This window comes from Prunus avium, chromosome 4 (assembly GCF_965620075.1).
Source record: "Prunus avium chromosome 4, drPruAviu1.hap1.1, whole genome shotgun sequence".
In the NCBI taxonomy this organism is placed as follows: Eukaryota; Viridiplantae; Streptophyta; class Magnoliopsida; order Rosales; family Rosaceae; genus Prunus; species Prunus avium.
Window position 1 is genome coordinate 31,548,541 of NC_142287.1, and position 14,427 is coordinate 31,562,967.

General features: G+C 36.9%; 3 protein-coding genes across 3 annotated transcripts; 1 reads left to right on the plus strand and 2 right to left on the minus strand.

Annotated features, from left to right (window-relative positions):
- Window positions 1-178: 178 nt before the first annotated feature.
- On the plus strand, window positions 179-2,258 carry LOC110764934 (beta-amyrin 28-monooxygenase CYP716A378-like). Its single transcript, XM_021967983.2, has 3 exons — window positions 179-1,241; window positions 1,346-1,533; window positions 1,651-2,258. The coding sequence occupies exons 1-3, from the start codon at window positions 284-286 to the stop codon at window positions 1,945-1,947; spliced, it is 1,443 nt and encodes a 480-aa protein (XP_021823675.2). The 5' UTR covers window positions 179-283; the 3' UTR covers window positions 1,948-2,258.
- Window positions 2,259-4,782: 2,524 nt separating this feature from the next.
- Window positions 4,783-6,689, minus strand: LOC110764933 (beta-amyrin 28-monooxygenase-like). Its single transcript, XM_021967982.2, has 3 exons — window positions 5,659-6,689; window positions 5,366-5,553; window positions 4,783-5,242 (listed from the first exon to the last, which is right to left on the minus strand). The coding sequence occupies exons 1-3, from the start codon at window positions 6,620-6,622 to the stop codon at window positions 4,946-4,948; spliced, it is 1,449 nt and encodes a 482-aa protein (XP_021823674.1). The 5' UTR covers window positions 6,623-6,689; the 3' UTR covers window positions 4,783-4,945.
- A 1,456-nt stretch (window positions 6,690-8,145) lies between these two features.
- LOC110764932 (beta-amyrin 28-monooxygenase CYP716A378-like) lies at window positions 8,146-10,071 on the minus strand. The gene is made up of 3 exons (XM_021967981.2): window positions 9,021-10,071; window positions 8,728-8,915; window positions 8,146-8,616 (listed from the first exon to the last, which is right to left on the minus strand). The coding sequence occupies exons 1-3, from the start codon at window positions 9,982-9,984 to the stop codon at window positions 8,320-8,322; spliced, it is 1,449 nt and encodes a 482-aa protein (XP_021823673.1). The 5' UTR covers window positions 9,985-10,071; the 3' UTR covers window positions 8,146-8,319.
- Window positions 10,072-14,427: the final 4,356 nt, after the last annotated feature.

Genomic DNA, 14,427 nt, shown 5'->3' on the forward strand with positions numbered 1-14,427 from the left:
GATCAAGTCACCATGTGTTTGTATTGTAAATATTATAATACCTTTTGTAGATGCATGAATATTTAATTAATGAGAATTAGTCCTTCCAAATGTTCAAAATTGACTACTTTTGGCGTGCTACCTCTAAGTTAGACTTTGACACAGTGGGATCTGGCCCTATATAAACCAAACTTTCCAAGCTCCCTACACATCACTCCCTGCTTAGCTTCTCTTCCTAAACATCACTGCTTGCTTTGCTTCAATCAATCTCAGCTAACAGTTTGTGGCTTGATCAGCAACAACCATGGAGACCCTTTACCTTGCCGTGTCTGTGGGTGCTGCTTTTTTAGCGTTTATCATCTTTGCATTCAAAGGCAAATCAGATGATGGACATAACCTGCCACCAGGGAGCATGGGGTGGCCTATTGTGGGTGAAACTCTGGAGTTTCTGTTTGGGAAGCCAGAAATCTTTGTCTCCAAGAGGATGAAGAGGTACTCCCCTGAAATGTTCAAGACCAAGATTCTTGGAGAGAAAACTGCCGTTATTTGTGGTCCTAATGGACACAAATTTCTGTTTTCTAATGAGCAGAAGTACTTCACAGCTTTTCGACCACATTCGATGCAAAAGATGTTTCGTTCGTATAAGGCTCCTGCAGCAGCTGCTGCTGCTCCTCCAGCAGTAGCACAACCTGCTCGTGACGAAGAAGCCAAAGTGTTGAGGTCACCGGGGTTTTTGAAGCCGGAAGCATTGGTAAGGTACTTGGGGGTAATGGACTCGATCACCCAAGCACAGATGAAGGCCTATTGGGAAGGCAAAGATGAGGTGGAGGTGTACCCTCTGGCCAAGACCCTCACTCTAGGCCTTGCCTGCAGATTCTTCTTGGGCATAGATGAGCCAGACAGAATTGCGAGGTTTGTGAGCAATTTCGATGATGTGACTGTTGGGATGCATTCACTTATTCTGAATTTCCCTGGAACAACATTCTACAAAGCAACCAAAGCAGCCGATGAACTTCGAAGGGAGTTGAAGATTGTGATTCAGGAGAAGAAGGCTGCAATGGCATCAGGAGCTCCCATGCATGACATATTGTCACATATGATTGTGGCAAGTGACCCAACTGGCAAACACATGCCTGAGGCTGAGATTGCTGATAAGATCATGGGTTTGCTCACAGCAGGATACAGCACTGTGGCTACTGCCATGACTTTCTTCATGAAATATGTTGGAGAGAGGCCAGACATTTATGCCAAAGTCCTAGCTGGTAATAATCACCTCAACTTTACCTTACTAATTGATTTTCAATAATTGAAATTGGAGCTTTGGTTATTTTTTGGTGCTTAATTTGATTTGTCATGTAAACACCAGAACACAAGGAGATCGCAGACACAAAGAAGCCTGGACAATTTTTGGAGTGGGATGACATCAACAAGATGAAGTACTCATGGAATGTATTGTATGAAGTGATGAGATTCACACCACCACTTCAGGGGACATTCAGAGAAGCCTTGAATGATTTCACCTATGCTGGTTACACCATCCCTAAGGGCTGGAAGGTAAATATGTCACCTATGCTGTTAAAAAATTTACTGCTGTGAAAAACTTGTTAACGTTTTGTCTGCCTTATTAGCTTTTGGATTGAAACTAAAATCTTAAATATTATTCGTATGCAGGTATATTGGACTGTTAGTACAACAAACATGAACCCAGAGTACTTTCCCAACCCAGAAAAGTTTGACCCTTCACGATATGATGACTTGAGTGCATTCCCAGCTTTCACATTTGTTCCCTTTGGAGGAGGACCAAGAATGTGCCCTGGGAAAGAGTATGCAAGGCTAGCAATACTCACTTTTGTTCACAATGTGGTGATGAGGTTCAAATGGGAAGTGCAATTTCCTAACGAAAAGATCACAGGTGACATGATGCCGACTCCAGAGAAAGGACTTCCGGTTCGCCTTACTCATCACTAGGAATCGAACTAATGCGAAGTTTTCTCCGTTCTGGAACACTTCTACTGCCCATCAAAGCAGAAGTGGTTGCTGGTGGCAGCCTCCATCTTTGGTGGTACCATAGTAGCAGCTAGCTATGCTCAGTGAGTGGTACTACTTGCCCATCTTCAATCCTAGAATATTTTCATGAGTGTACTCTCTATTGTTTCTAATCTTTAGTCATCTGGCAGCATTGTATTATGTCTTACTTCTTTTGTATATCTAAGAAGAATTTTAACGGCTGGGGTAAAAGTTTACCCCGTATTAAAAATTCTCTTCTCTAGCTTCCAAGCTATCAAGTCTCACTGTCTCCAGACTATCAATTCTCACTCTCTCACATTCCATGGATGATTTAGCTGCTGTTACACCAGTACTAGTGCGAAACCGTGGAGTCACCTCATGCATGACAACAACAATACGCCATGAGGGGATAGACCTTTGATCAATCACCTTACATAGTTTTTCAATGATATAGATGTCTTCTCATCTTCTGACTCAGTTGCATTTACGAAGTTGGGTTGTTCATAAGCAACAAAATCATCATCTGCATTATTATCCATCCAACCGGTGAAATCTCGACGGTGTCCTCCCGCCTAGCGCCTAGGCGGCCGCCTAGGCCGATTTTTCGAAAACTTATCCAACTCAAGTTTTAATACTTATGTTGATTAAAATATGAAACAAGTCCATTGTATTGAGTATAACAACGAAAATCAAGTAAGAGATGGTTGAAATCCAGTACTAGTTTAGCCCAATCATCTGCTGGCGATAGCGGTCCCAAAAAAATATGTCCGACGGCTTAGGTCATCTGAATCAGACAACGGGGCAATTACACGCCAGCTGGAAAAATCCATGTTTCAATTATCAGGGCTGGTTCTGGTAGGGTTTATATCGGGTGTTTGGGAGGGAAGAACGGAGAACGAAAAAGAAGAAAGAAACAAGGTGACTAATTTGCTGGATGTGCAGTTTGATTTTGTTTGGGCGGTTTGGGCTTAAGCCCAATTATTTTTTTCTTTTTTCTTTTTTCTTTTTTGTGTTGCATATTTTTAAGTACATTCTAACATCCTTTTTATTTTCAAAGTAACAAAATAATGATTTAATCATGTTAGTTATTAGTTACAACCTAATATTTTCAGATAAGCACAAATAAAATCAACAATGAACAATTTGGTTCTCTTTACAACCTAATATATAAATTTTGCCCGATCGGCTTTTGAATCCTAGAACCGCCACTGGTTTAGAGCAGTGTAGAATAAGTTCGAAACAACACAATACAGTTTCCTTTAGTTTTGAAACCGTTTGACTTAGTGATTTTCAAAACCGAACCAAAATCACAATTACTTACCATTTGGATCGGCATGTTTGATGCCCCCTAATTCCCATAGCTTCGTAAAGTTTTGTGTAGGAGACTTGGATGCAGACTTGTTTGGATCAAGGTCTAAAATATTGATGGTATCGGAAATATAGGTAGTCCAAAAACACGAAAATTTTGATAGAAATATCGGGAAAATTTTGATAGAAATATCGGGATATTATTGATATCGATAAAAATTGAATAAAAACCAAGGAAATTGTAAAAAAAACTTGGAAATTTTTATTGAAACTTTGGAGGATGTTTATTTAGTCAATTATCTATTAGTTTATCACAAAAAATTGGAAGGAAATTCATTGCATGATGGGTTTAACTGATTTAAATTGATTATACAGCGAGCTGACAAACAGTGTGAGTGTAGAAAATATGTAGTAATTAATGAAAGAAGATTAAACACACCATAATAATTTATATATAATGATTTACTACAATATTTTATACTTTATACATTGCATGGTAAGATACATGAGTGACTATGAGGTTCAAAATTTTCAGTATCGTCATCATCCCTATGTGTAGAGTAAGTGTATTGTGAGTATTCATCAAATGATAAATCCCCAAAATAGTTTTCCATGTAATTGTTGACATGCCACTCATGTGAATTCGAGATTGGTTGACGTTGTCCATAAGGAAAATCATTTGAAGATTGGGTCTCGGATTCTTTCCATGAGCCGCTCGATTCTATCCTAAAAAGGAAAGGTCAAAGACTCACATTCTCATGTGAAAATCTAATTCTTGCAAAAACAATTCAAAACAAAACAATATAAGTATACATATTTTAGCATATTATCACAAAAACATAAGCAACATGGTGGTTAAGGTGTTGGAGGAGTGAAATGGCAAGGGTTTGAATCCCCTTTGTGTGGGTGCTTTGTGTTTTTTTTTATTTTCCATTACATCGATATTTTTGATATTATAGTGATATTTTGACAAAATATTGCTGAAGTGTGAGCCAAATTATCGACATCGATATTATTGATATTTATACGATATGTGTATGGATACGTTCTGAAATATCCATGACCAGAAAAAACGATAATATTATCGATATTTATGTGCAATTTGATTTTGTTTGGGAGGTTTGGGCTTAAGCCCAATTATTTTATTTTCTTTTTCTTTTTTGTGTTGCATATTTTTAAGTTAGTTAGTCTAATTCTACAACATTCTAACATCCTTTTTATTTTCAAAGAAACAAAATAATGATTTAATCATGTTAGTTATTAGTTACAACCTAATATTTTCAAATAAGTACAAATAAAATCAACATGATGTACACCAGGTAATTGAGTAGTGCTATAATATAGATTACCATTTAATAGAGGTAAAAAAGAAATAGATTTTCCAATTGTAGTTTTTTTTTGGGTCGAATTCCAATTGTAGTTTGAAGATAGCTTTTTCACACATTCACCTACCAAATCTATGGCCAAAGTCAACATATATAACACCAATGAGTCTCAACATGTATATTTATTATCTGTTCTAGTTCAACATGAAATATACAAATAGAAAAGGGGATACCAATATCACATGATAGTACAAAAAAACAAAAAACAAAAACAGAAAAAAAGAAGAATATTTCAAAGCAGAAAAAATTTCAAAATAATCTGATGCCTAGTGACGATGAAGACGAACTGGAAGTCCTTTCTCCGGTGTCGGCATCATGTCACCTGTGATCTTTTCGTTAGGAAATAGCACTTCCCATTTGAACCTCATCACCACATTGTGAACAAAAGTGAGTATGGCTAGCCTTGCATACTCTTTGCCAGGGCACATTCTTGGTCCTCCTCCAAATGGGACAAATGTGAAAGCTGGGAATGCATTCAAGTCATCATATCTTGAGGGGTCAAACTTTTCTGGGTTGGGAAAGTACTGTGGGTTCATGTTTGTTGTACTAACAGTCCAATATACCTGCAAACAAATCAAAGTAAAAACTTTAGTTCTAAGCCAAGAAATTACAATTTTACAGAGGTGAAAAATAAATTTCACTTTTCACAGCAGTAAAAAAGAGTGATATGAGTGTGACAGATATACCTTCCAGCCCTTTGGGATGGTGTAACCAGCGTAGGTGAAATCAGTCAAGGCCTCTCTGAATGTCCCCTGAAGTGGTGGTGTGAATCTCATCACTTCATTCACTGCATTCCATGAGTACTTCATCTTGTTGATGTCATCCCACTCCAAAAATTGTCCAGGCTTCTTTGATTCTGCAATCTCCTTGTGTTCTGGTTTTTACAAGACAAATCAAATTTTTAGCACAAAAAACAAATAACCAAATCAATGAACAATTGAAAAACAGTTAGTAAGGTGAAGTTGAGGAGATTAATCACCTGCTAGGACTTTGGCATAAATGTCTGGCCTCTCTCCAACATATTTCATGAAGAAAGTCATGGCAGTAGCCACAGTGCTGTATCCTGCTGTGAGCAAACCCATGATCTTATCAGCAATCTCAGCCTCAGGCATGTGTTTGCCAGTTGGGTCACTTGCCAAAATCATATGTGACAATATGTCATGCATGGGAGCTCCTGATGCCATTGCAGTCTTCTTCTCCTGAATCACAATCTTCAACTCCCTTCGAAGTTCATCGGCTGCTTTGGTTGCTTTGTAGAATGTTGTTCCTGGGAAATTCAGAATAAGTGAATGCATCCCAACAGTCACATCATCGAAATTGCTCACAAACCTTGCAATTCTGTCTGGCTCATCTATGCCCAAGAAGAATCTGCATGCAAGGCCTAGAGTGAGGGTCTTGGTCAGAGGGTACACCTCCACCTCATCTTTGCCTTCCCAATAGGCCTTCATCTGTGCTTGGGTGATAGAGTCCATTACCCCCAAGTACCTTACCAATGCTTCTGGCTTCAAAAAGCCCGGTGACCTCAACACTTTGGCTTCTTCGTCACGAGCAGGTTCTGCGACTGCTGGAGGAGCAGCAGCAGCAGCAGCTGCTGCTGGAGCCTTATACGAACGAAACATCTTTTGCATCGAATGTGGTCGAAAAGCTGTGAAGTACTTCTGCTCATTAGAAAACAGAAATTTGTGTCCATTAGGACCACAAATAACGGCAGTTTTCTCTCCAAGAATCTTGGTCTTGAAGATTTCAGGGGAGTACCTCCTCATCCTCTTGGAGACAAAGATTTCTGGCTTCCCAAACAGAAACTCCAGAGTTTCACCCACAATAGGCCACCCCAAGCTCCCCGGTGGAAGGTTTTTGCCATCATCTGATTTCCCTTTGAATGCAAAGATGGTTAGAGCTAAAAAAGCAGCACCTAAAGATAGGATAAGGTAGAGGGTTTCCATGGTTGTTATTGATCAAGTCTCGAACTGTTAGCTGAGATTGATTGAAGCTAAGAAAGCAGTGATGTTTATGGAGCTTGGAAAGGTTGGTTTATATAGGGCCAGGTCCTACTGCGTCAAAGTCAAACTTTGAGTTCGCAGCCAAAAGTTGTCAAGTTTGAATATTCCGAAGATGTACTTGTTTTCATATAAATTATTCAACTATCCATATGCGTAACATTAATAAAATATTCACATATCTACCAGTAGAGTTACACAAACACATGGTTATTTGCTCCGTTAAAGATACCAAGGCTTGGCTTATAGAAATCATGTTTCCACTAGAAATACTGCAAGATTTTCTGTTTAAGTTGGTTTGATGGGTCTTGAGGTTTTTAATATTTAAAGAGTTTTACTTTTTACAGGCAACAATATGACTTGCTAAACCAATTTATGCCGGCCAACGGGATCTAGATCAGTGGTCTTGTATTAAATAAAAAATATAAAAAATAATTGATGCCCTACCATGGCTTGTATTCTTGTTCCAGTTATAGTGGGTTCTGCCCACCCACAAGTCATTAGTGCAAAGCAAAACTCTGTGGGCTTCTCCAAAGTCCAAACATATGTTAACTCAGCACCAAGATGAATTCTGCCAAATATTAGAATCTGAGGGAAATAAATAAATAAATAAATAAAACTAAGGAAGGAGGCCATTCTAAAATTTATTGTTAGCTACTCTGATTCTGGTTCCTGTCCCTAACAGATTCAACCCCAAAAGGCAGAACTGCATCAAGAAATGAAAAAAATGTGGTACCAAGAAATATTGCAACTTGCATATGTTATTACCAGTTATGTGCTGCATGAAAAGGTTTATGGTTACAGCTCAAATCTGTCTGCTGATGGTGTCCATTACTAAAGAAGCAATACCAAATTGTTTTTCCTTGTTTAACTTCTATAATTTGTGGCATGATGATCCAATATTTAGAAGTTTATTGCTGGACTGAGTTCTTTGAAAGTCTGTTTTTAAAATGCGGTGGTCCAAAGTAGAACCAAAAGTAGAGTCAAAATGGCTAAAGGGTCATGCTCTAAAAAAATTCAAAACGACTCCATTGATCATGCTTTGAATGAAAAGCATCATAGCGGAAATGTTAAAAATGGCCGATTGTCTTTAGATTAACTAAGAACTAGTGTCGTGGTTTGGAGCAATTGCTCTCTCCAAGAAAGGTCCTGGGTTCAAGTGACATCCGTGTAGTGTGTGTGAGTTTAGTAATACTATCGCCCTTCACAATAGGAAAGGTTCTCGAAAAAATTAAGAACTAGTGATTTATCTCTCTGTTTTTTTACAACCAACTTGAACAATAATTTATCAATTGGTCTACATTAAACTGAAAGCCAACTTTAGAAGACCATCCATGGCAAACCAAACCACTCATTCACATTTCAAGATTCAAGTTATAACATATGATTTATTTACACTTCTTCCAGTTCTGCAGAGAGGTTGCAGAAGAAAGTGATGGCCAAATCAACAAATTAATATAACACCAATGTCTCCCAAAATGTTATTTATTATTATCTCTTCTAATGAACTTCCAAATTTACAAATAAAAAAAGGGTTACTCATTTAGTTATAAGGTAATGATCACATGATTGCATCATTACCTGAAGGGAAACAAATAAGAACAATATTTCAAAACACAGAAAATTTCATAACAGATGGATGCCTAGTGACGTATAAGGCGAACCGGAAGTCCTTTCTCTGGGGTAGGCATCATGTCGCCAGTGATCTTTTCCTTAGGGAACAATACTTCCCATTTGAACCTCATCACCACATTGTGAACAAAAGTGAGAATTGCAAGCCTTGCATACTCTTTGCCAGGACACATTCTTGGTCCTCCTCCAAATGGAACAAATGTGAAAGCTGGGAATGCATTCAAGTCATCATATCTTGAGGGGTCAAACTTTTCTGGGTTGGGAAAGTACTGTGGGTTCATGTTTGTTGTACTTACAGTCCAATACACCTGCATAAGAATAATATTTAAGATTTTAGTTTCAATCCAAAAGCTAAAAAGGCAGACAAAATATGAACAAGTTATCAGTAAAAAATTTAACAGCATAGGTGACATATTTACCTTCCAGCCCTTTGGGATGGTGTAACCAGCATAGGTGAAATCAGTCAAGGCTTCTCTGAATGTCCCCTGAAGTGGTGGTGTGAATCTCATCACTTCATTCACTGCATTCCATGAGTACTTCATCTTGTTGATGTCATCCCACTCCAAAAATTGTCCAGGCTTCTTTGATTCTGCAATCTCCTTGTGTTCTGGTTTTTACATGACAAATCAAATTTTAGTACAAAAAAATAACCAAATCTCCAGTTTCAGCTATTGAAAATCAATTAGAAAGGTGAAGTTGAGGTGATTATTACCAGCAAGGACCTTAGCATAAATGTCTGGATTCTCTCCAACAAATTTCATGAAGAAAGTCATGGCGGTAGCCACAGTGCTATATCCTGCTGTGAGCAAACCCATGATCTTATCAGCAATCTCAGCCTCAGGCATGTGTTTGCCAGTTGGGTCACTTGCCACAATCATATGTGACAATATGTCATGCATGGGAGCTCCTGATGCCATTGCAGCCTTCTTCTCCTGAATCACAATCTTCAACTCCCTTCGAAGTTCATCGGCTGCTTTGGTTGCTTTGTAGAATGTTGTTCCTGGGAAATTCAGAATGAGTGAATGCATCCCGAGAGTCACATCATCGAAATTGCTCACAAACCTTGCAATTCTGTCTGGCTCATCTATGCCCAAGAAGAATCTGCATGCAAGGCCTAGAGTGAGGGTCTTGGTCAGAGGGTACACCTCCACCTCATCTTTGCCTTCCCAATAGGCCTTCATCTGTGCTTGGGTGATAGAGTCCATTACCCCCAAGTACCTTACCAATGCTTCTGGCTTCAAAAACCCCGGTGACCTCAACACTTTGGCTTCTTCGTCACGAGCAGGTTGTACTACTGCTGGAGGAGCAGCAGCAGCAGCAGCAGCTGCTGGAGCCTTATACGAACGAAACATCTTTTGCATCGAATGTGGTCGAAAAGCTGTGAAGTACTTCTGCTCATTAGAAAACAGAAATTTGTGTCCATTAGGACCACAAATAACGGCAGTTTTCTCTCCAAGAATCTTGGTCTTGAAGATTTCAGGGGAGTACCTCTTCATCCTCTTGGACACAAAGATTTCTGGCTTCCCAAACAGAAACTCCAGAGTTTCACCCACAATAGGCCACCCCATGCTCCCTGGTGGAAGGTTCTTGCCATCATCTGATTTCCCTTTGAATGCAAAGATGATAAAGGCTAAAAAAGCAGCACCCAAAGACAAGGCAAGGTAAAGGGTCTCCATGGTTTTGTGCTCTCAATCTCAACCCTCAAACTGTTTGATATGATGATGGGTTGGAGTTAGCAAAGTAGTGATGTTTAGAAAGCTTGGAATGTTGGGTTTATAAAGAGCCAGAACCCAAGTCCAATATGCTGCAATATTATTAGCACGCCAAAAGTCGTCAACTTTGAACATTCAACTACAAATGCTGCAAGATATTCTGATTTTTAATACAATCTGTTGGGTTGTTTAGCTAAATACTGAGTTTTAGAATTATTAAAAGAATTCAATAATATTTACCAACGCATGACCTGCTCCAAGATGCCAAGTCTTGTCTTCATCTTATGCGCCACTTATGTGCAGGCTTCTCACCAACCAAGTCATCATCATTTCAGAGAAAAAGTCTGTGGACTTTCTCCAAACTCATTGTGCCAAGTTTACTAGCTTTTTAATTGGCTAATTATGCTCACCATGATGAATTGCGACAAATATTATTATCTGGTTAACACTATAAAGTTGAAAACTCATATTCTCAATAAATATGTACATTACTTCTAAAGGAGGTGTTTCCTAAAAATTTATTGATAGGTACATTTTTTCATGTACAATATAAATCTTTAAATTATATTTGGGAGTCTAAAGTTAGTTCAAATTGAAACTTTTTAACGATGTTTAGATGTTTTTTTAGATTCTTAGATTCTTAGGTCTAAAATATGTACATTGCTTCTAAATTCTTAGGACGGACGACTGGCTTCAACTTGGATCCAAGGCACATATCTAGTCCATGACATACTTTAAGCCCACCAAACAATGACTAAGACTCATATCCTTTTGAATTGAAAATATCTAGTCCAATCCAACTTACCAAACGGAATAAAATTTTGACCACTTGAGTATGAGTATAATTTGAATGTTGCCAAATGGGTTCGAGTACTAATGGAGAGGAATTCGAGATCCACTCAAAAGATTTGAGTGGTTACTTTGAAATCACGTAATGCAATGTCATTCCTGATTTCTAATCTTGATTATTTTAGTAAACTATACATCAAAATCGGCATGAAATAATGCAATTTTGAGAAACTCACAGGAAAGACATTAGCTATGATATCTTAAATAATTGCAAGATTCTTGGCTCCATTTCACAATTCAAAAGATTTGGCTTCACGTTTGATATCTTAATTAATCTGGTTGATTTACTCTATACTTAATTTTTTTTTTGGGGTGTTAAACGATCTATAAATAAAAATAAACAAAAACACAAATCCTCAAAGGTTGAGTGCTGTGCAGGCTGCAGCCAAGTTTGATTCACCTATTTTAAAGAGCTCATTTTTCTCAATGAAAAGCGACGGAACACCATAAAATTAAAATTAAAACATCAGGGCCGGGTCTTTGGAATTTGTGGTGGCTGTCTTTTGCCGAATACCATAAACAAATGCAACTATACTAGGACTAAAAGGAATATTATTCAATTATTGGTCACTCAGCCTACTAAACAAAATATTTTTTTATTAATAGAAATTTAAATCAACGTGACACTTAAAGTATCAATCTCAAAAGAGCAACAAACAAACACGCTAAAATTAAAACTAAAACGGCATCAGACGAACATGCTAAAATCAAAACTAAAACGGCATCGGTTTAATATTTGTTCTACATCTATCCACTTGATGTATAAAATGTCAGTTGGCTTGAGCCATGTAATTCAGCATATATATATGCTCCATGTTGAACACATTTTGATGCCAAGGTCTCAACAACCACCTCTTTCTTTTTTTTCTTTTGTTTGTTTTATGATGAAACATTTAATTTATTTTGAACTTTTGTTTTCAGATGACATGTGCGTGGCGAAATATTCCAACTTCGTAAAACCAGATTAGAGTCAGTGACAGTGAGCTTGACAATATTTATATAGTCAAAGTATGCAGCCTGTAAATAAATATAAATAACGTCTTGGACTGGCAACTAAAGATGGCATATTTTTTATATTTTTTATTATTATTTTTTTAAAGGATGCAAAAGTACGTACCATTTCAAAGGTCTTTAATTGACCGAATACGCGAAATAATTATCTCTATAATATAATTAAATTATATAAGATAATTTTGGTCAAGCAGCCATTGGAATATTAGCATTTATAGTTGACTTTAAGTGTTTACTTTCATAGAAAATACGATGAATCGAATTGCAAGGCGTTGGAACCCTTAAACAGTGTCAAATCGAAGTATATGCATTGAGCAAGTGATTTGTAGCTTAAGTGATTAACATTATTTACCTAAGCATTCAATCCAAGCATACAAGTTCGAGTCTTCCATCCCCCAATATCACGTGTATCAAAAAAAATATTGGAGGTATATATGCATTGATTGAGCTCATAAAGGAAAATCATGTAAGGTGAACTGAAACTTGAAAGACCATGACATTTCAGGGGTTACAAAGTAAGCAGATGGGGGTTGTGTTGTTGTGTTATATTATTTTACAGGGGCCACACCGGCCAATTTATCAAGTTGACATTTATCACCACCAGTACAACTTGATAAAATAAATTATAGTTGAAAAAAAAAAGTATATAGTTGCATACTTATATAGATGAGAAAAATATGAACTAGAAAGATGTGATTAAAACAATTTTATAAAATAATAATTAAAACCAAAAGACGTGACATTAGATTAAGGATATATTCAATTTGTTGATTAGATCAATTATTTTTGTTATCAAATAATTATCACTAGGGCTGTCTCAATCCACTCAAGTAAAAATAAAAATCTATGGCATCGGCTGTGGCAATAATTTGACTAAGAACCGTATGCAAAAAGTTGGATTCTTTGAGAAAGAAAGAGAGAAAGAAGAAGCATTATGTTTGATATTGTTGAGCTGACTTCAAGTCATCCACTAATCCAACTGGAACTTATCGAAGGAAGTTGAGGTTCCACTTTAAAATTAATTGGCATAGACCAACTTCTTATAAGCCTTTTTCTCATAATATTTTATATAACAATTAAGGACCAAGAGGAAATTACTAAGTAAAATAACATTAATTCCCCACTAACTTTTTAAATTAAATTCTGAATTATAAATGGATCATGAGAGCAATGGGTGACACATATTGTATTGTTGGAATCATAAGTTTGTATCATAGTGTATTTTTATTTAAATTTACGGTCCAAAAATCTAGATTGATAATTTGACAACATAATATCATATATTTCGTAAAAGAACGTTGACATTTGACATCAACACATAGCCTAAAGAAATAATCCTTGTAGAAAAATTAAAACTACTAGTGCACTTAATTAATATAGTAGATCCCGACTTGAATAATTAACAACAACAAAAGATTCAAATAAATGTTAATTAAACTTGAGCTGCCGATGTTTTTTAAATTTAGTTGTCTTTCTAACCTTGGAAGAAGATTCATGAATCATGATGAACCATTTCCATGTGTAATGTCACTTGCATCATGCATGTACAACGAATCTCAGACCTCGTTTGCACCAGCAGGGAGGCAGCAAGCAACTAAGAACAATAATTAATTTAATATTGGCTAAATCGTAATTAAGACCACCTATTTAATGCGTGGAGATCTTAAGCACGTTATCTTGTCATGCAGGAAGGCAGGCAAGGACCAAAGTAATTTGGCTTCGATCTCAGATCACTGCGCAGCATTTATACAATATTTTAGTCATCATTGGATGAATATATAAAAAAATTCACTGGAGAATTTAGTCTTTTACTCATATCATAGCAGTAGTTTTTCTCTCCTAGCTAGCTAAGCTAGGGTTTTCACCATGCATGCTGTGTGGAGAGACAAACCAAAACCCAAGGTTAGGTGTTGCTAGCTATACTTATACAGTCGTATATATTACGTACGATTGTCAACTGTTGATATAATGCGGCAAATATACAACTTCCAACTTATAATTCAATCTAGTAAGTATTGTAATGTAAAGAAAATCTTGTAAGTCTAAACCAAGACTGGTCATATATCTAATATCTATAATTGCATGTGAACATTCATCAGTTGTGTTCAAAATTTCGTAGCTCTAAACGCCCGACCCGACCACTTAGATTGACCAACTGCTAGACTTTTTATAAATAAATAAATTAAATAGTTAAAAAATATTGATAAATGTGGACTAAAAAATTTTCTTCTACATCTATTATGTATGGATGACTGATTGGCTTTTTTTGGGTTGGAGTGGCCAAACTTTTCATGAGATGGAGAGAATTTTCACTAAATAGGGTGGACTTCATAAAATTTAGCACCAAATTTCAATTTATTGACTTCAAAAACAATTTTAATTATTTTTAAAAAAAATTGCAGTGAATTAGAGCTCACGCTAATCTGAAAAGGTTCAGCCCTACACTACACACAACCGGACCAGACCGGCAAAGCTGGGGTTGAGAGACTGGGAGCTTCTATAAGGGGTGTGGACCCCCCAATGCACCCCCCATGTGCTTTGTTTTTT